Source organism: Panthera tigris, chromosome B3, assembly GCF_018350195.1.
Source record: "Panthera tigris isolate Pti1 chromosome B3, P.tigris_Pti1_mat1.1, whole genome shotgun sequence".
NCBI classification, from domain to species: domain Eukaryota; kingdom Metazoa; phylum Chordata; class Mammalia; order Carnivora; family Felidae; genus Panthera; species Panthera tigris.
The window spans coordinates 28,387,464-28,409,989 of NC_056665.1; the positions used below are offsets into that span (position 1 = coordinate 28,387,464).

Here is a 22,526-nt window from a genome sequence, read left to right on the forward strand (position 1 = left end):
TTTTTAAAGACATAATGCTATTACACACTTAACAGATACAGAATAGTGTAAAAAACATAACTTTTATACAAATTGGGAAATGAAAAAATTAATTTGACTTGCTTTATTGTGAAATTTGCTTCATTGCTGTAGACTGGAACTGAGCCCATGATTATCTCTGAGGTATGCCTGTATAAAAACTTTACCAAAAGAGTCAGCCCATCATTGTTTAAAACTCAAGTTCATCATGACTGCTTTAATGGAAGAATGTTTTCACTTAATGGGACCAGATCACAAAAACCTTCACATATCTTACAACTGTTAGGTTATACTGGAGTATTTTCTTGAGACATGGAAGCAGCTGTTCATCTTCTGTCTGAAGGCATCCTCACCAAGACTTCAGAGTAAAGCTCCAGACCTTGGCTATCACCCAGGAGGCATTATTACCAGACTTTGCCATCTGCATGCAGGAAATGCTGATGCTGCAAGATGACTGAGATTGTATCTAAAGGCAGAGGGTCCCTGATGCTCAGCTCTGAGGATACTTGGGGTTCAGGATGCTTTTAAAAATAACTGATTATATATAACTTTCTTACACCATACACAAAAATAAACTCAAAATGGATAAAAGACCTAAATGGGAGACAGAAAACCATCAAAATCCTAGAGGAGAAAACAGGCAACAACTTCTTTGACCTCAGCCATAGCAACTTACTTGACACGTTCCTGAAGGCAAGGAAAATAAAAGCAAAAATGAACTACTGGGATCTCATTAAGAAAAAAAGCTTCTGCATAGCAAAGGAAACAACCAACAAAAGTAAAAGGCAATCAGCAGAATGGGAGAAGATATTTGCAAATGACAGATCAGATAAAGGGTTAGTATCCAAAATCTATAAAGAACTTACCAAACTCAACACCTGAAAAACAAATAACCCAGTGGAGACATGGGCAGAAGACATGAATAGACACTTTTCCAAAGAAGACATTCACATGGCCAACAGACCCATGAAAAGATGCTCAACATTGCTCATCATCAGCAAAATACAAATCAAAACCACATTGATACTACCTCACACCTGTTGGAATGGCTAAAATTAACAGCTCAGGAAACAGATATTGGTGAGGATATGGAGAAAGGGGAACCCTTTTGCACTCTTGGTGGGAACACAAACTGGTGCAGCCACTCTGGAAAACAGTGTGGAGCCTCTTCAAAAAATGGAATTACTGTATGATCCAGTAATAGCACTACTAGAAATTTATCCAAAGGAAATAGGAGTGCTGATTCACAGGGGCATGTGTACCCCAATGTTTATAGCAGTGGTATCAACAATAGCCAAATTATGGGAAGAACCCAGATGTCCATCAACTGATGAATGGATAAAGATGTGGTATATATAAACAATGGAATACTACTTGGTAACAAAAAAGAATGAAATCTTGCCATTTGCAACAATGTGGATGGAACTGAAGGATATTATGCTAAGTGAAATAAGTCGGTCAGGAAAAGACAGATATCATATATTTTCACTCATATGTGGAATTTGAGAAATTTAACAGATGCCTATGGGGGAAGGGAAAGAAAAAAAAGGTTACAGAGGGAGGCAAACCATAAAAGGTTCTTGAATACACGAAACAAACTGAGGGTTAATGGGGGGGGGTAGGCAAGAGGGAGGGGAAAATGGGTGATGGGCATTGAGAAGGGCACTTTTTGGGATGAACACTGGGTGTTGTATGTAAGTGATGAATCATGGGAATCTACTCCCGAAGCCAAGAACACACTGTATACACTGTATGTTAGCTAACCTGACAATAAATTATATTTAAAAAAAAAAAAAAAGTGGTATATATACCACTTATATATATAGTGTTAAGTCGTAAGTACTAGAGACATGCCAAGAAATCTACAAGGAAAATGTGAAACATTTAAATAGGAAGCATAATTTTATTTAAGATATAACTGGCCAGTTCACACGAATTGCTCAGAATTGTCAATGTATGTGTCAACAGTTGGCCCTAAGTGAAGTTGGCTTTTACATTTATTGATATTGATTAAAGCTATTTTCCATTTTGAAACTTCCCAGGCAAATAAAAATACATTTTTCTGACAGCCAAATACAGGACAAACTTGGAAGACAGCATGTAAAACTCTATATGAAACACTTCCAGGGGCGCCTGGGTGGCTCAGTCAGTTAAGCATCCGACTTGGGCTCAGGTCATAATCTCTCCGCCTGTGAGTTCGAGCACCACGTTGGGCTCTGTGCTGACATCTCAGAGCCTGGAGCCTGCTTCAGATTCTGTGTCTCCCTCTCTCTGTCCCTCCCCTGTTCATGCTTTGTCTCTCTCTCTCAAAATAATAAACATTAAAAAAATTAAAAACAGAAACAAAAAAAACTTCTGGGGGCACCTAGGTGGCTCAGTCTGTTGAGCTTGTTGATTTTGGCCCAGGTCATGATCCTAGGGTTGTGAGATCGAGTCCCACACCAGGCTCTGTTCTCTGCCTTTCCCCTGGCTTGCACTCTCTCAAAATGAGTAAATAAACTTTAAAAGATTCTCTCTCCCTTTCCCTTTGCCTCTCCCCCATATACACACATTTTCTTACTTTCAAATCAAAACAAAAAAATACTTCTGTGACTGAGTAAAAGAATAGAAGAATTTAAAATGCTTTTTTTTAATAGCAATAATTGCATTTCAAAAGACATAATTCACATAATTCACCATAAATCTATAGCTTATGGTAGGAAATATAAGTGTAAACAGCCTATATATACTTTATTGATACAATTTTATACACATAAATTTATATACTATCCAATAATCTCCAAAGAAAATACCTACAAATGTACTTGTTTAGACAGTAGACAACAGTTTTCAAAATAAATCAAAATAGAGATTTCCACTCCTCAGCTGCATATAGTGGAATTATATGTATGAAGATCAAATCTGAGGTATATAATACAATAAAGATATTTAACTTTGTTCCATGCCAGCCATGAGTGACAGTGCTAGAGATTCCACTGTGGAAAGAATAAAAATAAGGTTAAAAAAATAGGTTTAAATATTTGAAAATGTCTGAATAAGGCCTCAATGATTTCAGAATTGAAAGTATTTAGACTTTTCTACTTTTAATTAATATACTGATTATTTTAAATGTACAATAAAATGATAATTATTAAATACAAATTGAAAGAGTATGATTTATTTCTATTTCAGATCATTTTAATTTTGAAGACAAAGTCTGGGCATTTCACTGAACAAATCACTCTTGTCCGCTATGTCACAGAATTTGGAGTCAGTTCATAACAAACTTGCATAACAATCACCCAATGCAAAAATGGACAAATGCATCAATGTTTCCTCTAACACATTTCTAACAGTATTTTTTAAAATGTTCAGCTACTCTTAATTAGTACATTATAATTGGAATACGTAGAAAAAAGGAAGAGATTAACCTGTGTACTTTTCAAAAAAAAAAATAAAAAGGCTGTGTAAAGATGGGAATGCAAACTGGTGCAGCCACTCTGGAAAACGGTACGGAGGTTCCTCAAAACATTAAAAACGGAACTACCCTACAACCCAGCAATTGCACTACTAGGTTTTATCCAAGGGATACAGGTATGCTGTTTCAAAGGGGCACATGCACCCCCATGTTTATAGCAGCACTATCAACAATAGCCAAAGTATGGAAAGAGCCCAAATGTCCACAGACAGATGAATGGATAAAGAAGATGTGGTGTGTATATACAATGGAGTATTACCCGACAATCAAAAAGAATGAAATCTTGCCATTTGCAACTATGTGGATGGAACTAGAGGTCATTACACTAAGCGAAATTAGAGAAAGACAAATATCATATGACTTCACTCATATGAGGACTTTAAAATACAAAACAGAGGACTATAAGGGAAGCAAAAATAATATAAAAACAGGGAGGGGAACAAAACAAAAGAGACTCATAAATATGGAGAACAATCAGAGAGTCGCTGGAGGGGTTTTAGGAGGGGGGATGGGCTAAAAGGGCAAGAGCCATTAAGGAATCTGCTCCTGAAATCACTGTTGCACTATATGCTAACTAACTTGGATGTAAATTAAAAACCAGACAGATAAGCTATATTGAAGCACTAGGAAAATACTGTTTGATATGTGACAGATTTTGAACATGTTAAAAACTACAACAAAGTTTCACAGAAAACTAAGCAATTGAGTAAAGGCACTTCTGGGGGGGGGGGGGGGAATGTATTAGAAAGAAAACAAAGTACGTTATTTGGTTTATCTAGTCCACAGAACAATTTTTCATGGTCAAGATAAATTCTGGCTTCATTTAACTCAAACATTTTTTATATAACTACATTTAAAAAATATTTTTTATTAAAATAAAATGCACTGTTTTATCCACTTGAAAAAAAAGACTGTGCAAAGAGCTTTTAGTTTAGATATTTGTTCTACAAATACAAATATCTAGTTCGCCTTTGTTCTACAGATGAAACAGCTCTCTTCTCCCTGTGACACAATCTCTGTGCTTCACACTGCATTCTGAACTGTCATGCTTGCACTTTCCTGTGTAAGAGGCAGCCATGGGAATTTTTCAAATTGCTAAAAAAATGCCTATCTTTTGAAAGGAATAGTTACAAAGGCTACGTATAATTGTAAAGTATGACTGAGATCTATTTTGCCTTCTGCTTTACCTAATAGTGGTTCTAGAAATCCACTGGTATAACAAATCACATAGTAAAAAGCAGTATCTTTAGTCTCAGTGTTTTACATCTCATATTCACTCACCAACTGTAATTCTGAAAAAACAAGTCAAAGCATGGCACAACTGCTGAGGGACTTTCCAGGTTTGAAATGGTGAAAAGTTGTAATTTTTCATGAGATTAGTACCAAAGCAAGAACATGCAGACTTAGCTACAAGAAAATATAAAAGCAGTAAAAATTATTTTAACATGGTATACTCACGATGGGGAAAGGATCCTCTACAGACAGCTTTGTTTAAAATGGTTACAATAAACATATGGCAGTTTTTAAAATCAGACTCCATTTTCTCTATAGATTCCATCCTAGGAAAGAAAGTAAATTTTAATTTAAGTAAGTGCATAAAGTGTTAATACATAGGCTACAAAATATCTTTGGGATAATTTCAAATGTACTTTCGCTAAATTTCCTAAGTCTAAAGATTATAAAATAGAAAATTTCCTGCCCCACTTCAAAATAAAAGCTTTCCAAATGTTTGAAGGAAAGAGTTATTAACACATAAAACTGTGCTGCTGTGGGGTCGCATTGAATTCTGGAGTTGGGATGACTGGGGGTGTTCCCTTTTCCATTACACATTTCTGTATTTTCACTTTTCACAAGCATATCTTCTTTTTGAAACAAAGAATACATTAAAGATACAAAACCCTGTATTAGAACATACATTAGGAGAGAACGCAGAGGACACTCACATGCCCACATCCAGCTTCAGCACAGCCCAGCCCAGCCCTGCCATACTGTGAAGCACATTTGAAACATCACAGCCCTTCAGTCATAAATATTTCAGTGTGTATATAGTAAAGATAAAACAGCCTTTTAAAACAGCCACAATACCATTTTCTTGAAAATACTTAATGATTTTTTAATATCATCAAATAACCAGTCAGCTTTTGACTTTCACATCGCTTTTGCAATTTTTCACTCTTCTGCTTCAAGTCTGAATCAGAATCAATTAATTTCCAAAACTGTAATGGCTGATATGCTTAAGTCCTCCTCACTCCCTGTTTTTGTCTTCATAATTTACTTATTGAAGAAACGGAAACAGTTCAATTTTAGCCAAGCATATGCAGGAGTGTTATTATTTTCTCCTCCATCTCACAGTGATATGGAAAGAAAAATGTTCTTTACACACTTTGAGACACCCATAATAAAACAAATAAGACTTTTATTTTCATCCTTTTTCATAATATTTCAATTATGAATTTTACCTACACTCTTAGTTTCTTCATACAGCCAAAGACTGTAGACACAGCCATAGACTGATACAGCCATAGACTAAGATTTTAAATTAGATCATAAACTCTCCCCTTTTTACTTTTACAAGCTATTATTTCAACAGCCCAGTCAACCAGACTTGTATTTTTATTTCTGAGAAGTAACAGATGCATCATCATTACATTAATTTTATGAACAAGACAAGGACAAGCTACTGAACTGTACATTCAGGTTAACAGTAGAGGATGGCACTCTACATAGGAAGAGCAAGCTCTGAGCTCCGCAACTGTACTCTGACTTCAGAGCATCTGTCTTTCTATATGACTCTGGACTATAATCTACCGTAACATCCAGAATTTGCTTTAAAATGATTCAGCAAGTATGAACAGGGGTGTGTGGTAAACGCAAAACAGAACTGGTCATTGCTGGTAACTGCTGAAATGGGGTGATGGGCAACCAGGGTTTGTCAAGCAGTTCTCTCTACTTCTGTATATGTTTGAAATTCATAATTAATAAAACCTATACAAGAATACATGAATGCAACCTAAGAATATTTATTTGTTCTAATTTAAATTTTCATATTTTTCTGGTTTTACCGTTCTTAAAAAACTGCACTTTCTTGATGCTGCCTAGTTAAGGTGAACACATTCAATTCTTCCCTTAAATATAAGTGACATATGATATATTGCCAAGATTGAGAAAAAAGGCTCCCAGAATGTATTTTTTAAAAAAAGGCATTTCTTCTTCCTCTCATTAGTGGGGTAGCTCACTGGCTCAGTTGGTAGAGCATGTGACTCTTGATCTCAGGGTCATGAGTTCAAGCCCCATGTTGGGCATAGAGCTTACTTTAAAAAAAAAAAAAAAAGGCTTCCAGAAAGAAGCCAATTAAAAGGGAAGCTGAAATGGTCACAAGCTACATACTTACTGCCATGCCCCTAGGCCTGCTTGCCAACCATCCGCAAACATGAGAGCCAAATTCAGTACCTTCATGATGGCTTCTTTCACAAAACTGACCTGGAGATCAAAGCCACAGAGAGAACACAGGCTCTGTAACTATGTTTGGATACTGACACCAACACTTTAAAAGACTGCCTTGAATCAAATAAAGAAGGGTACTAGGCTCTGAATAAGTGCATTTGGAATCAGATATGGAATCAGGTCACACATCTAATGCACCTATGATACCGGGAGTATTACCAGCAGAGTCTGACTAACAAAGCAAGTGACCATTTAAGTTCACCAACGAAAGGGAGTAAGTAATTCCAATGGCTATAAATTGACTTAATCCCATATATTCTCACTAAGCTGGATGTACTTCCTGACTAAAACACTATTATTCCACAACTGCAGACACAATTTTCCAATTGAATCCAAGCACAGAGCAGGGTGCAGATGATCACAATACAGTTCTCATTTGTTTCTCTCAGGTATAATTTCTAGTAGTATAGTACACATACTTCATTTGACCTGGTCATTTCTTAACGAATATCCTTAAAATTCCAAAATACAGAGACAACCTCCCTTGACCAGCTTCCTTCCTGCCTCAACTGGCCAAATCTGCAGGTGACATCTCATGTACCTTTTCTCTCAGCAAGCATCGATCATGGATGGTGGACAAATATCTATAGTGAATTTTAATCAACTGATCTAAATCCTTGGCTTCCTCGACTTGATGTTGAAACTCTAGTCCTGTACTGTGAAGAATCTTGGAAGAGAAAGATGAAAAGTTTAATCAGCAGACTTCTTTGAGGACTTATATGCCAGACACAAAACTTATTACCAAACTCTTCTACTCCTCTCAAATTCTTTCTTCAATAATTACAACTGTAAAACTCACAAAGTGCCTTCTTTAAAGGTTGAAATTCTTATCCTAGAATAATGGTAGATGCCAGTCCTTTAGGAAATCCATTTGCATGGTAAATGAATGCCTTACTTTGGACTAGCAGACTGTTTCTGGTGGGGAGGGACAAATGCACTGATTAAAAAAAAAAAAAACAACAATAACAACAACAATTATCAGGTAAATTGAATTTATATGTTTCTTTCTTTTTTTTTTTAAAGTCCCAATGTTTATATACTGGTCTTTCTTTAAAAGGAGCACAGATGTTCTTCAACTAGAAAACAAGAAACAAATTAAGCAAAAAATTAAACTACCAATTACTCTCAATAATTAAGGGCTTAAGGCTGGCCCTCTGAAGGCCACTAATGCATGGTAAACAGAGAGTACCTCTGCCATATGCATCATGTCTAAAACACAGGCTTCAAAGTTTCATTTCTTTCAAATAAAATGAGTCTCAGAGCTTCTATACCAGAATGACTACAAATTAGTTTTTTAAAGCAACCATTTAAAATCCCAAATGAGGGGGCGCCTGGGTGGCTCAGTCAGTTAAGCGGCCGACTTCGGCTCAGGTCATGATCTCGCGGTCTGTGAGTTTGAGCCCTGCGTCGGGCTCTGTGCTGACAGCTCAGAGCCTGGAGCCTGTTTCAGATTCTGTGTCTCCCTCTATCTGACCCTCCCCCGTTCATGCTCTGTCTCTCTCTGTCGCAAAAATAAATAAACGTTAAAAAAAAAAATTAAAAAAAAAAATCCCAAATGAGTACTGTCTTCCAACAATACTGCCACTATTCAAATAACTGAACACTTCTTCCAGACTTCCTCTAGATCTGGTTTTAAGATGTGTATGAGAGTAGTTTCACTTACTTTGTAATGAGTTGCCTCTTGTTTTTGAGAAAAAAAATAATCTGGCTGCATCTATCTCCTTATATACCACACTAGCCTGACAGATTTTTTGGCTGTTATTAAAATTTGAAGCCATTTTCCAGGGGCAGATCTGTTAACCACTAATAAAGTTTAGAGGGCTATACTACAAGTTCTAAAGGCAATTCCAAAAGAGGAGCTCTGGGTATGCCTCTCCCAAGAGGCTGCTGGACAGGAGGGACAGGAGTCTCAAGATACACATTCTGTGGAATGTTTAAAAAAATATTTCCGCCACTGCCATGTTATTTTATGATCAAATATTTCATATGTGCTATTTTCACACTTACAGTCTACAAGTATTTTGTGGGCTTTTTACCTATAAATATATCACAAGTAATCCAGACACAAACCCTGGTCATGATGTAGTTGTGTAAGCTGTTCACAAAGTGCATGAGCTTCACTCTCAAGAGGAACATACGATGAATCTGTTGTCTTACTGTTTCCTTCTGTGGTCCAAATTGAACAGTTGTGTCTTCTTCACATAAAAGTCCTTCTCTGAACTGTGGTTTTCCAGCAGTACTAGTTAGCTCTGTATAAGATGCAAAATCAGAGTAGGTGGGAAGAACATCTACTCAGGCCCCACCCATACCACTGCACAGGGGTGGGACTTCTAGTGTCATCATCAACCCGCAAAGGGCACTCTACAGGAGTCACATCAGGGACCATGCCTTCAGTGTCTCTGGAAGGTAAAGCAGTGAAAAGTTCCCCCTTATCACCTTGATTATCACGGTCATTTAAATTTAAATGCGGGGCGCCTGGGTGGCTTGTCGGTTAAGCGTCCGACTTCAGCTCAGGTCATGATCTCACGGTCCGTGAGTTCGAGCCCTGCGTCGGGCTCTGTGCTGACAGCTCAGAGCCTGGAGCCTGTTTCAGATTCTGTGTCTCCCTCTCTCTGACCCTCCCCTGTTCATGCTCTGTCTCTGTCTCAAAAATAAATAAACGTTAAAAAAAATATTAAAAAAATAAATAAATTTAAATGCAAAGTCCCAGTAACTTGTCATTAAAAATTTTTGCATAATTTAAGAATATTTATTCTGGCTAAATTCCTAATCAAGTTGCTATATTTCAGGTTGACTGCAGTACTAATTCCCTGGTATTTCATTCAGGGAAGTTAATTCTGACATCTGTAAAACTGTTACTATAAATACTTGTCATCTGGGCACTTGTATATACATAAAAAATGACCAAAGATCACCTACTTCTTTTTTTCAGGGCTAAAATTAAATTATAATTTATCTGTTGCAAACAAATCTTACCACCAAATAGTAAAACATCCAGACTATATTTTGCCCATTTTATCTGCAATAAGAGAAGGAACACCTGATTATAAATTTTCTGACATTCCAAACTTATAACAATATCCACAGGCCATGGGATCTATGAAAACAAAAACAGAAAATTAGAGTAGAAAGTAACCTATTACTTGTACCTTATAATTTTAATAGAAAACAATGTTCTTACTAAATGTATTAGCACATACCTTGTAGCTCAAGGTTAGACCATCTAAGATATGAACAGGGAGTTTCTTCTTAGTTGTGTCAACATTTTCATAAGATATAGACAGACTAGATAAAGAAATTTCAGTTTTAGTTTGTGAAAATTCTATGCTCACATTAAAAAAAAACTCTAAAAAACCACTAGCATTTTACCATTTATTTTATTTACGTATTTCAAAGAAGACATATTTCATAAAAGGAATGCAAATATTTAAATAAAGTCCTATTTTCTAGCCTATATTCCAGAATAAGAATTTGGTTTTAGAAGAGGGGCAAAGTTTTTAAACAATGGGTTTTGCTATGAAAGAGAAGAGACTCTTAAGTGTAGTAAGTTAATTAGGAAAAAAGATGAAGTTGGGGAAGAAAATATAATGGTAATAGGTTGGGTGCTTAATTGTGATAAAATTCAGGCTAAAATTCAGGCTCAGAAGATGGACCCTCTGCTGAAGATAGTGGGGGGGAGGTTGCTCTCCTTGCCTTGAAGAGTGTGTATGCAAGTGTGTCAACAAGAATGGGTCTGCTTCCAAAGCAAAGGTGTTGCACACTGCTTCATCCATTCTTTCCTAATGATGCTTTGAAAGTAACCCTCAATAGAAATAATCAACAAATATGCAAGGAAATGTCCTTGCACCAGGCACTACGTGGGCACTTAAGTGCCCTTACTCATTTAATCCTCAGAGTAGTCCTGTCAGAAGACTAGGAAATGATGTAACTCTCCCACAATTATAGGGGCATCAAGTGATGAAACTGGGATGCAGACCATGGAAGGTTTAAGTGTACCATGGAGGTGGGGAGGCAGCCTTACAACTAGAGATGGAAAACGTAGCATGTGACTTATAAATTAACCAATTCATTCCATGTCACAGGCACTAGTCAGAATTTTTTTAGCCCATAAATTTGTTACATGTGTATCCACTAAGTACTCAGAAGGCACTAACTGAATACGTTATTTGTCATCACCATGCCAAGCAGGTGAAAGAAAGTCAATCCCTCTCCTCAGAGCCCAGAGCAAATCACAAAGCAGACATAGGGTGCTACACCAATCCAGGCCAGGCAGGACTTTGTAGGAAAGCAGACCATTGCCAGGCCATGCAAAAGGAAGTGCACATAACTAGAGGAAGCTATGAAGCAGGGAAAGTATAGCTCTTGGGCAAACCAGAAATATTCTGAATCCCTGAAATGTAAAGTGTGGTAGGAGAGAGAACATGATGTGTCTATATGTGTACACATACTAGAAATGAGGCTGAGAAATGAACCAGACAGTAAAAGCTTGCCCTCTCAAGAGAAGCAGCTCCCTAGACACATCTCCTTTTGTACCAATGACTTTAACTTAAGAAACAGAAATAGAAATTCCTAAAAGTAGAAAGTAAACTAAAACAAATGAACTTGACCCTACATTAAGTTGGTAGCATAATCACATGGAGAATTATTCCAAGTGACCTTGAAATATAGTATTCTGATGGCTTGATAGTAGAGGAAGAGAAAACAATCACAAGCATTAATTTAAACTCTCAGTGGGCTTGTTGCTATTATTGTCACTTTGGAACTGTTACTTAGAGAATAAAACCATTGATTATATCAATGTATTAGTAAGCACTCAAGGGAAGAAATACAAAGGAAAATCAAAGAAGTGAAAAATGAATCTTTAATATAAATTGGAAATATCAATATGAGCTTATGATTTTTTCTTCCTACATATTTTCCAGCTCTGTCAACTAAGCCCAGAAGTACTGACAATCCAATACTGATGAACACTCTGGCACCAGATCAAGGGCTTTTTAAGCCATCAATTAAATGGGACTACTGCTCCTAGCAGGAGGTGCACAAGACAAGCCTGGACATCTAGTCCTGAAAGTAAGAATGCTCTCTGAGATTACTAGGGCTGAATGAAGGGTCTCCCTCTGGGTGAAAATGAGACAGTCTGAGCAACAAAAATAAGTGTAATAGACTGCAACATATTAAATACAACAAGTTCATGAGTTTCTGCTGGTAGTGAAAAACAACTTTCTCTAGCTCCCTCTGGGGATTGCTGGGTACCAATTACTTCTTATGGAAAGAATCCAGCTGTTACACCCTGCTTTTACTAACCACATAACTGATGAAAATTCTGCTTTTATAGAAGAATTAAAGGTAATAAGAGTGACAAAAATAAAAGAAATTAAAAATAAAAATAATCTACTAAGTAGTAGGTTGGGAACTTGGGTGTGGTTGTGAGAGAAAGAATGCTTTGTCTGGCATGTAATGTTAATTATTATGACTATTACTTTTGAAGGACCATTCAGGGAGCTGAGAAAGAGAGCTGAACAGGGACATGGAACAGGAAAAAGGATTGCCAAGCAGCGTACAAGATGAGTCTTTGCTTCACAAAGATTTGATGGCACCAACCCACAGACCTGGGTGAGTTGTTCAGCAGGCATACTGACAGGGAGAAAGGGTTGATTAGCTCCACAGTTGGGGATAAGCTCACCTAACAGTTTGAAAACATGCAACTCTGCCCATTAAGTGGTGGAATCTATTTCCCACCACTGAACCTAGCTGGCCTAGGACATGGTTTGACCAACAGCATGTGGTAGAAGTGAAGGTCTATGAGGCCCGGAGCTCAGGCCTCAGCAGGCCCTGAGAATTTTGCTCTTGTTTCAAAACACTGCCTAAGACTCCTATGTAAGAAGGCCAGTGCATTTGGCTGGAGGGTGAGGCCAGTGGGCAGAGAAATTCCACACCCAGTGGCTAACACTGTCCTATGAGGGAGGACATCAGACCCTGACAGTCTACATGGCACCAGCTCATCATCACTTCTTACTTAGTAGGTTAAGTCATGTAGCTACCTTTGGCCTCAGGTTTCTAATATGAAAAATAATGTTAAAATTCATAGGGTTAGTGTGAGGAATAAATGATGTATGTAAGAATTCACAAAGGAGTTATTACACATGGATTGTTTTATATTATTTAAAATAAAAAGGTGATATATTTTACCGTGAACTATCTTCAGGATAACGTTGTCCTACTGCTTCCTGAAGCTGAACATTAAGAAAAGACACATTCTGCCAGGTTTCCTTTTCTCTTATTTTATCAAAAATTGATGTGTAGAAGTCATACATGGTATCTCCACCTTCCATTAAGAAAAAATTTCTCATGGCCTGCAAGTACTCAACCAATCTAAATGGAGAGAAAATAAGCTACAGAAAGATCTTACACTCATGAGACAGAATTTTAGATCAGTAGCAGATTTTGTATACTACTAATTTTGAAAGAGTTTTACATTCTACATTTACTAAAAACAGAAATACAACAAAAAAAAAAAAATCCCAAAATACTAACACCTCTTAGAGACTTTTAAAATAATAAAAATAGTATATGTTTGCCTTTAATAGAAAGAAATGTTACTTTTCTATAACACTGTAGAAAGATGGCCAAAGTAAAAAAAGTGTAACCATCTAGGGGCTCCTGTGTGGCTCAGTCAGTTAAGTGTCCAACACTTGGTTTCAGCTCAGGTCATGATCTCATGGTTCATGGGTTCGAGTCCCACATCAGGCTCTGTGCTGACCGTGCAGAGCCCGCTTGGGATTTTCTCTCCCTCTCTCTCTCTGCCCCTCCCCTGCTTACTTGCGCACACGTGCACTCTCTCTCAAAATAAATAAATAAAATAAACTAAAAAAAAAAAGTGTAACAGTCAGTCCAAATCCTGCTATTCATAGTGAATTTCTACTGTTAATATTTGGGATATGTCTTTCTAGTCTTTTTTTTCTATGCATTTGAAAAAATATAGTTCCCACCATATTATATATCCTTTTTAAGATTTAAGAACATTTTATATTATTTAAAACTCTGGAGAAACATAAACTTTATAAACTTCATACATGACAGATTTGCCATAGCTTATATGGATATGCCATTTTTATGGATATGCCATAATTTAAAGAACTGGTCATCTATTACTAAGTAATTTCATGTTCTTCCCTCTGACAGCAAACTTTCAGATGGGCATTTTTGTGCAACAAGCTTTTTCTGTATTTCTTTTGGGGTAGAGTCTCAGAAATAAAGGATTAAATTTCACAACATAATGGTGTGAAACACAGATGGCTAGTTGATTCTCTCAAAATTATTTATTGCATACTCATTTCCTACTTTATTAAAAATTAACTTGAAACATAGGTTTTAAAATAATTTCAATTGTTCTTAAAGTGCAATAAACTACTGACTACTTCCAAAATTAAACTACTCCTTTATACCTGTAGTCTTTTTTCAGAGTTTGCATGAGGTTTCCACAGCACTCGAGATACTGCTTATCAATATGAGGATACAGGCAAGATCTCAGTGTTAACTCAAAAGTCTGGCATGTCACAGATTCTGATGATCTATCCACACATATATCTTCACCAGCAAACTTCTCATGAAAGTCACTCTGTTCCAAATACAACCTTTAGGATAAAAACGTGAGTCTTTTTTTTTTTTTATGAGCTGCTATCAACAGAATTCCCTTAAAAGCAAAACTCCAGAGTCCCATTTTTACCTTTAGTCTTAAAATTACCAACTATTACAGAAAGAAACTCCCCCCGCCCACCCCAAATATCCTTTAAGTGAAACAGTTTTTCAACCACTTCTGCCTTAAGGGTCAAATACTGAGTAGGTCTTTTTAGCCACTGCGTCTCAGGCAGTATATGAGGTGAATAAGGGCCATTAGACAGTAAGGCATGGTGCGCCTAAAACCACCTAAGGGCCAAGATACATTTTAAGTAGAGAGTTTGTGTGTGTGTGTGTGTGTGTGTATGTGTGTGTATGTGTGACATGCTTGCACAAGACCTAGACTTTCAGAAGTATCTTCTGTATGAGTAACAGCAACTCCCCATGGATGTAGGACACAAGGTAGTCTATGGACTTTCACAAACAAGGAGGCCAAATTGAACACAGTGCCCTCTTGCATTCCATTCATTAGAAAGGATAAGCTACAAAGGTTTTTATTTTTAAGGCTGGAAAGCCCTAACTAGCAGAAATTAACAGTTACTAAATACTGCACAGATTCTGCCATTTCAATTATCTAAAATCTTGCAGGTATGTATCACCTTGCAAAGTTAATTGCCAGCAGGGGATCGTGAACATCATCCAGTTCAAGATGCCTTTCAGCAATGGACTGCATCTTAATTAGGTTCTCTTTGGTAGCCTGCTGCTCAGTGAGGACCTGTGCAGTGGAATCTTCTCCATGTCGAAGACGCGACTGTACAGATTCCAGAAACAGGGTATACAAGCTTTTTCTCTCTGCATCTGAAACAAAGAAATATGTTTGGTGAACTATATTCCTGTAAATAATATTAAGTAGCATTAGGTAGTTTTATCCTAATATAGTCTGGTATTTTTCCTTTGGCCTATGAGAGTTTATCCCTGTTTCTTTACTTCCACAGTACAGTACAACTAAATACTTTTATACCCTGTTAGATAATTGCAAAGTTCATAAACAAAGTATGAGCTAATTTTTTCTGAACAGAGTAACACCCTAAGTAGGGTGCTTAAAAGTTAAGTTACCACCATACTGGACAGCACTATAATACTTATAAGAGTCATAATTTCATCGGGGAAAACACTTTTGACAGTGGTCCTGAAAGCTCATTACATTTTATTATTCAGTCAAAAAGGAAATATTCCACAAAATGAAAATATTATTTAAAGTAAATACAACAATTCAAAGTAATGTAACATTAAGGTGATTTAAAAACAATTAAGGCTATATACACCTTTCAAATCTTTTTAGTCAGTTGTTAAAAGTTGAAGTATTTGCTTAAATTGTATCAAAAAAGGCCATAAATTATATCAAGATTTTCTTGAAATCTATGATCAAGTCTAAACTGCTAACCAACAAATTCATATCTGCCAGGGTTTACATTTATGTCCTCAACAGCTAAATGCTGCACTGCATTAAGAAATGCTAGAGATTTATTTTTTAAATGACCAGTTCTAAGGAATCCAGACTAAGGAAAAAGCATGTGGAACTTATCATCACTGCAATCACTGCCTTTGAAACAGTGCTAAAAGTTTCCACCGAGGATAATCTTTTCAATTAGGAGCAGTAACAAGGTGATAATTTCCATGAAAGTAAAAGGCTTTGATAATTTTCAAACTACAAAATAATTACATATTTCAGGATGACAAAAATGAAGACAGAGTAATTGCCCGAATGCTGAGGGATACATGGAAAAGGAACCTGCTACCTCTGGCTGTGTCCTGGCACGTGGTGCTCTTTGCACATTGCAGGTTCTTCAGCAGCTGCATTGACTTGCCAGCCATAATTATCTGCTTAAGGACAGGTTTGAGGAAGGACACCATGGTATGCTGCCTGCTGGAGGGCCCCTGGTCACTGCCAGAACTTGCACTAGCATTATCACTCATTTTTTCTTCATTTTCTGTCTTTTCCGATACGCTGTATAGTGTGTAAGTTGCATACCAAAAGTCTCTGTGATTTACTGGAACATTTTTGTTTCTATAGAGATTCAAAAGAATTTTAAACTTCAACTTTACTTCCTTAAAAACAACAGTGTATCTGTTTTAGCTTAGGCATGTTGTCCAGACATTCCAAAACACAATAATATCAGTTATTAGTAATATGAAGCAATCTTCAGGCAAAATGGGGCAGAGGTTTTATCTGACTTCAGTTTAACAGAAAAGTGGATAAATACTCTAAATGACACAGGTAAAATTTAAGTAAAAAGTTGTGGGGAATAAGCTTAGAAATTTCCTGGGTTTATACCAATGGGTTAACAAGGCATAAAGAATTACAAAGCCATAGGATGCTCACACCTTGGTTTGGGTAAACAAGATTAGGTAAATACGCATAGAGAAGGTGGGGCAGAAGCCCCAATATAGAACATATGAAATAAACAAGATTAGATATTCAGGGTGGAAGCACCCCCCCCCCCCCCCCCCCCAGTTTAGTACTATAGCAGAAAGCTGCTTTCACAGGAGGAAAGGAACAAGTTAGGTAAACAGATAAATTGGGCTACAGACTGTTGGGCTGCAGCTGAAGCAGCCCGGAGAGGAGATGATTAACAAAAGAAAGGTGCCTTGTTAACTCTGAGGTTATTTCCCCTACCAGTCTCAACCCCTAGGCTAGCTAAGATAAACAAAGGTGGTGCTTCAAGTCGGCTGTAAACAACCTCCTGCCTGACTGCCCCGGTGTCAGGATTTTGCTTTGTATTAACCCACACCCCTAATATTAACCCACACCCCTAACCCCAAATATCTTCAAGACTCCCTTTCCCTCACGTCTACAAGTTAATGTTCACAGATTCAGTCTCTCTTTGTGCATGTCCATCGCCATGTTTGTAAGCCTTCTGATCTTAATAAAAACAGGGCAAGGACCCTTATTTGGGGCTCCTGTCTTCCAGGATATTAGCCATCTCTTGCTTTTCATCCTGTGTCCTGCTCTTTTGCTGGCCAAAAGAGAACTTCAGATTTAGAGTCTATGACAAAAAGTTTCTTGAATTAGAATTAAACAAAATATGATTACTTTGATTCTCTTTAGAAGTAGAATAAAAGTTTACCGATTTTGCCGTTTCCTATAAAAGTAATCTCCACACTTCTACATTTTTTTCGACCCGTACAGATTCTTAACTGAAATGCTTTTAACAATCAAATGATGGTCACTCACCACCCTCTAATAACAGCCAGAATCCCATTTTCACAAAAATTATCATGTAAGATCGATGAAAAACGATATAATAACAGACATGAGATTCAGTTAAAGGAGGCTAGCTAATTTACATCTGCAGTGTATAAGCAGGGTTACCTTTTCAGAGTTGTAAGGACTTAACAGTCTCCTTTCTGATGAGTTAAATGGATAGCTATCCATAAAAACCACACATCTAAACAGAGTGCATAACTTAAAAGTGAGTTAAGAGAGTTCTACATTTGCAGTTTGTATGATTCTGCTCAGAAAAATCAATTAACTGAAGGGGAAATCATAAGTGAATTATGATTTTCCTTAATTGTTTTCTTAAATATTTTATTAAGAAGGTTAAAAAAGCCAGCTAATTTGGAAAAATAAATGTACTCGAGGCATATTCTGTAATATTTTCAAATCTTTTATCCTACTGATTAATTTATAACAGCAATTAGTTGAAGCCACTTATTATCACCTAAATTCCCTCTTTAGGAAGCAATATGCCTTTTACTATACCAGCCAACCATAAACACACTATCATTTAAAAAGCAGAATTTGCTAAGGAAAGCTGTGAACTGACATAAAACTTGGGAGACATATTTTTGGCTGATTCCTGACATCTTCTATAAAAATTCAATACAACTTGTTTATGGTAAAAACATAGTCTGTCACTGCACTGGTCTCCCTCAGTATCACCTGAACTACAAAAGTGCATTATTTTCCTGTGAGAGAAAAAAGGTATGAGCAGCACCCCAGGTCTCCCGAGCTGTGCATAGGACCCAACCTCTGGATGATGAACTCCCTAGCGCAGTCACATAGGTGCCCATGCACGATCCACTCGTCCACAATCTGCAGGTAGGGTCTTACTGTTTCCACCCAGAGAGAGAACAGCAGGGAGACCTGAGGACAGAGTGTGCACAATCAACTCTCAGAACCCCCTTGTCTCTGGATAAAATGAAGTTTAAACATTTCTGAAACACCTTTTCAAAAGTAATTGTTTTTTGACAAAAAGAAATTAAAAATCCAAAACATACTCTATAAAATCCTTATGAAAACTCACCTAAATATGAGATGACCATATTGTCTGTAGTCCATACCAGGACTCTCTTGAGAGTGAAAATTAAAGAGGAACAACAGTTCTAAATAGGATAGTCCAAACTGAGGCACGCTTATCCTATCTAAAGCACACTATTAGCAAAATGTCCATTTGGAATGAGGAAATGATTTCATTCTACTATAGTTCCAAATAGTAAAAAAAAAAACTGCATAGCTGAAAGAAATCAACCTGTTTTATACTGAACTGAAGTATCAAAATGGTGAGAAAAGTTACATCACCAAACTAGGAAATATACCTAGTGCATGTGTATCCAAACATCCAAACAAAATGTGTATCTGACCAAACAAACCTGCAGTACAAACCTGTGTACAATTCAGTAGTGTTAAGTATATTCATATTGTTGTGAAAACAGATCTCTGGCATGCTGCAAAATTGGAACTCTGTACCTATTAAATATCTTCTCTTTTCTCCTCTCCCCAGTCCCTGGCAGCCACCATTCTACTTTCTGTTTCTATGAATTTGACTACTCTAGATACCTCATATAATAGATTTGTATTTCTATTCAAGGAAGAGTTGCTTGCAAATATCTATAATAAGTCAGCTAGGCATTTTTCACATCTTGCTTTTATGCTTTGCTTTGTTCTTGCTTCATCCTTCTGGTGACCTTGGCGATTAAAGGTAAGAAGCCAGTTTCCTGTAGCCTTGAATTTAGAAGCCAATTTTAAAACTCTGAAAAAACCAAAACCAAAACCAAAACCAAAACAAAAGGATGCCTGGGTGGCTCAGTCAGTTGAGTATCCAACTCTTGATTTCAGCTCCAGTCATGATCTCAGGGTCATGGGATTGAGGCCAGTGTCAGGCTTGTGCTGAGCAAGGAGCCTGCTTAAGATTGATTCTCTCTCCCTCCCTCTGCCACTCTCCCCCACTCACATACTCTCTCTTTAAAAACAAAAACACCCTCTGAACAGCTGTCTGACACAAGATTTAAGTACTATTTTTACAAAGAACTATATGACAGTCTATCCACCACTCCTTTGGCTGAACAGAATGGAGTCATACAACTTAGAAAGGACAAAAGTCTTACATACAGTTTGCTCAGAGGCTTCTCCAACAATGTCATATTCAAGAATGGCCTTGTACAGTGTGTTGAGCAGATGAGATGCCCGAACAACATTTCGAGTGTCAGGTGGAACTTCTGCTACTCCAGTACTAAATACTTTGTGGAGAACTTTGAGCTGAGCCAGTCGAGGTGACAACTTGTCCACCACTATTGCAAGAGTTATTGTAGTGTCTGCAAAATTATCAAGGAATCAAACTCACTAGCAAGGAAGAATATCTGCATTCAGAATGTGATATAAAAGCTAAGTCATAGAAAGATATGGCGAACTGGAGGGTGGTGGGTTTTAATCTCATTTCGTAAGGAGCTAATTTCCCTAAAGAAAAAACAACTCTGAAGAAAAATAATGTAGAAAGTAACTGAATTTCAGGGAAAAGGAAATAAAAGTGATTCTTAAACTTGACTTCAATTCTTACACTGGGCAAATAAACAAATAACAGTTGACTATTGTTTTAGTGAGGGGATGGTTATTACAAAGGGGAGCAAGAGCCAGTTTTTTCATGGGATTGGCAGAGCTCCGTATCCTGAAGATGGAAGTGGATATACAAATATATACATGTGACAAAGTGTCACAAAACTATACACAAAGATATTACTCCTCTCCCCACAAAATATCAAGTACCTGCAAAACTGGTAAAACTCATGTCAGGTCTGCAGAGCAATTACATGTATTGTGCCAATGTCAATTTCCTAGTTTTGATAACATACTATATGCAAGGGTGGAAGTTATAGGGGAAATTGGATGATGAGAATACAGTTCTTCTGGGTACTATTTTTTGTAGTAGTTGAAAATAAAAGTGGTGGAGGGGAGCTGACACTGGTTACCATTTTGTAGCTGTCATACTGGTGATCAAAAGGTTTGACGGCACACTGTTGGTAAGAGTGTAAGGAAACAGGTATTCATATACATTGCTGGCAACTGTTCTCTGTGGAAAACCATGTGGTGATGTGTATCAAAATCACACATGCTATCACATACTCTTTAGCAATTCCATGAACAATTTATGCTATAACTTGCAGCTCGTGTGTACAATTACATGTTAGTGGTTATCACTACAGCAATGTTGGCAATAGCAAAAGACCAGAAATAGCCTAAATGTTCATCAAAGGGGGATTGGTTGGGTGGTTGGGGGTGCCTGGGTAGCTCAGTCAATTGAGCATCCAACTCTTGATTTTGGCTGAGGTCATGATTCCAGGGTCATATGATTGAGCCCCGCATCAGGCTCTACACCAAGCATGGAGCCTGCTTGGGATTCTCTCTCTCCCTCTCTGCCCCTCTCCCCACTGCTTGCGTTCTCTCTCTCTAAAATAAAATAAAAAAGTCCACAACAAACAAAAGGCGATAAGCCTATGATACATTCATACATCTTTGTAAAAAAGAATTTGTAGAAAAGAATGAGGAGGCTCTTTACATTTTTGTATAATATAATCCTCAAAATTTAAATTAGAAAATAATTTGAAGAGAGTAGTTAACAGACTACAAGGTATGTATATATGAATATGCATTGCTTGCATATGTTTAAATTATTTCTGGAAGGATGCACAAGAAACTTATGACTTGGTTGCCTCTGGGGAAGGGAACTGAGTACTTGACTGGAGAAATAGCACAGAAAGAATAATTTCACTGTAAACTTTCTATAGTATTTGGATTTTTAGGGAATGGAATGGCTTAAAATACAAATTTAAAATGATTTAAAAATTATCATGATTATTACTTACTTGCAATAGAATTTTCAAACCTTTTATCAGTTAATAACCTAGATGGCATTCAAAATATGACTTATGTCTTATGAGTAGAAGGGAAGGACATTTAAATACCATTATTGATGATGTACTTCTCAATGTCTGTAAGTTCCTTTTTGAAACTAATAAAGTATTTGTACAGGGCCCACATGAAAGCCTGGTATGTCCTAAAGGGAGCTTCAGTCAACTTCTTGGGAAGAGAACCATTTCCAGGTAACATGCTTTCGGAGCTGTGCCCCATGACTTCATCGATGAATTCCTGGAGTCGAAACACAACTTGGCCATATGCTGCTATTTGTTCTAGCACTGATCGTAAACAGCTCTACAATAGAAGCAAACCGCAAACATGTGGAGTCTTCTATAAACATTCAAATTCATATTCTTTCACTAAAATATTTATTTTGTGACTGTTTTAAACACTATGCTTAGTAGAGAACAAAATGAATATTTAGTTTTATACTCAAAGGAATACAAGCATTAATTTCTACAGAATATAGAATTGTGGCTTATACTTTTTAAAAACACCTATAAGGTAAATAAATATGCTACAAGCAAAAAATTTATAGTATACAGCTTTCCAATATAGAACTGACAAAAAGCAGAACACGTAAATTGAAACTAAATGTGAATATAACACACACTATTAAAGAATTCTCTAGCATTGTAAAGATGCATAACTTAATTTGGTCTTTGGGACGTTAAGTAGATTTGATAACTAATTTTAATATTGCAAAATGTTCTAAAGTTATATAACCAAGGTTTACAT

General features: G+C 36.9%; 1 protein-coding gene across 8 annotated transcripts in view; it reads right to left on the reverse strand.

Annotated features, from left to right (window-relative positions):
* Positions 1 to 2,535: 2,535 nt before the first annotated feature.
* The window catches only part of TUBGCP5 (tubulin gamma complex associated protein 5), a 65,883-nt gene continuing 45,892 nt past the window's right edge, over positions 2,536 to 22,526 (reverse strand). For 7 of the 8 annotated variants that reach the window (XM_007098929.3, XM_007098928.3, XM_007098932.3 and 4 more), the window contains 14 exons: positions 21,836 to 22,082; positions 19,989 to 20,191; positions 18,628 to 18,743; positions 16,396 to 16,664; positions 15,256 to 15,454; positions 14,425 to 14,613; positions 13,169 to 13,351; positions 10,180 to 10,264; positions 9,956 to 10,076; positions 9,050 to 9,228; positions 7,521 to 7,646; positions 6,867 to 6,955; positions 4,934 to 5,034; positions 2,536 to 2,993 (listed from right to left, as the gene is read on the reverse strand). In XM_007098929.3, the coding sequence (XP_007098991.1) occupies positions 2,947 to 2,993; positions 4,934 to 5,034; positions 6,867 to 6,955; positions 7,521 to 7,646; positions 9,050 to 9,228; positions 9,956 to 10,076; positions 10,180 to 10,264; positions 13,169 to 13,351; positions 14,425 to 14,613; positions 15,256 to 15,454; positions 16,396 to 16,664; positions 18,628 to 18,743; positions 19,989 to 20,191; positions 21,836 to 22,082 (2,154 nt within the window). In that variant the 3' untranslated portion in view covers positions 2,536 to 2,946. The remainder of the gene's footprint in view (positions 2,994 to 4,933; positions 5,035 to 6,866; positions 6,956 to 7,520; positions 7,647 to 9,049; positions 9,229 to 9,955; positions 10,077 to 10,179; positions 10,265 to 13,168; positions 13,352 to 14,424; positions 14,614 to 15,255; positions 15,455 to 16,395; positions 16,665 to 18,627; positions 18,744 to 19,988; positions 20,192 to 21,835; positions 22,083 to 22,526) is intronic. The other variant, XM_007098931.3, reaches the window with a different exon arrangement.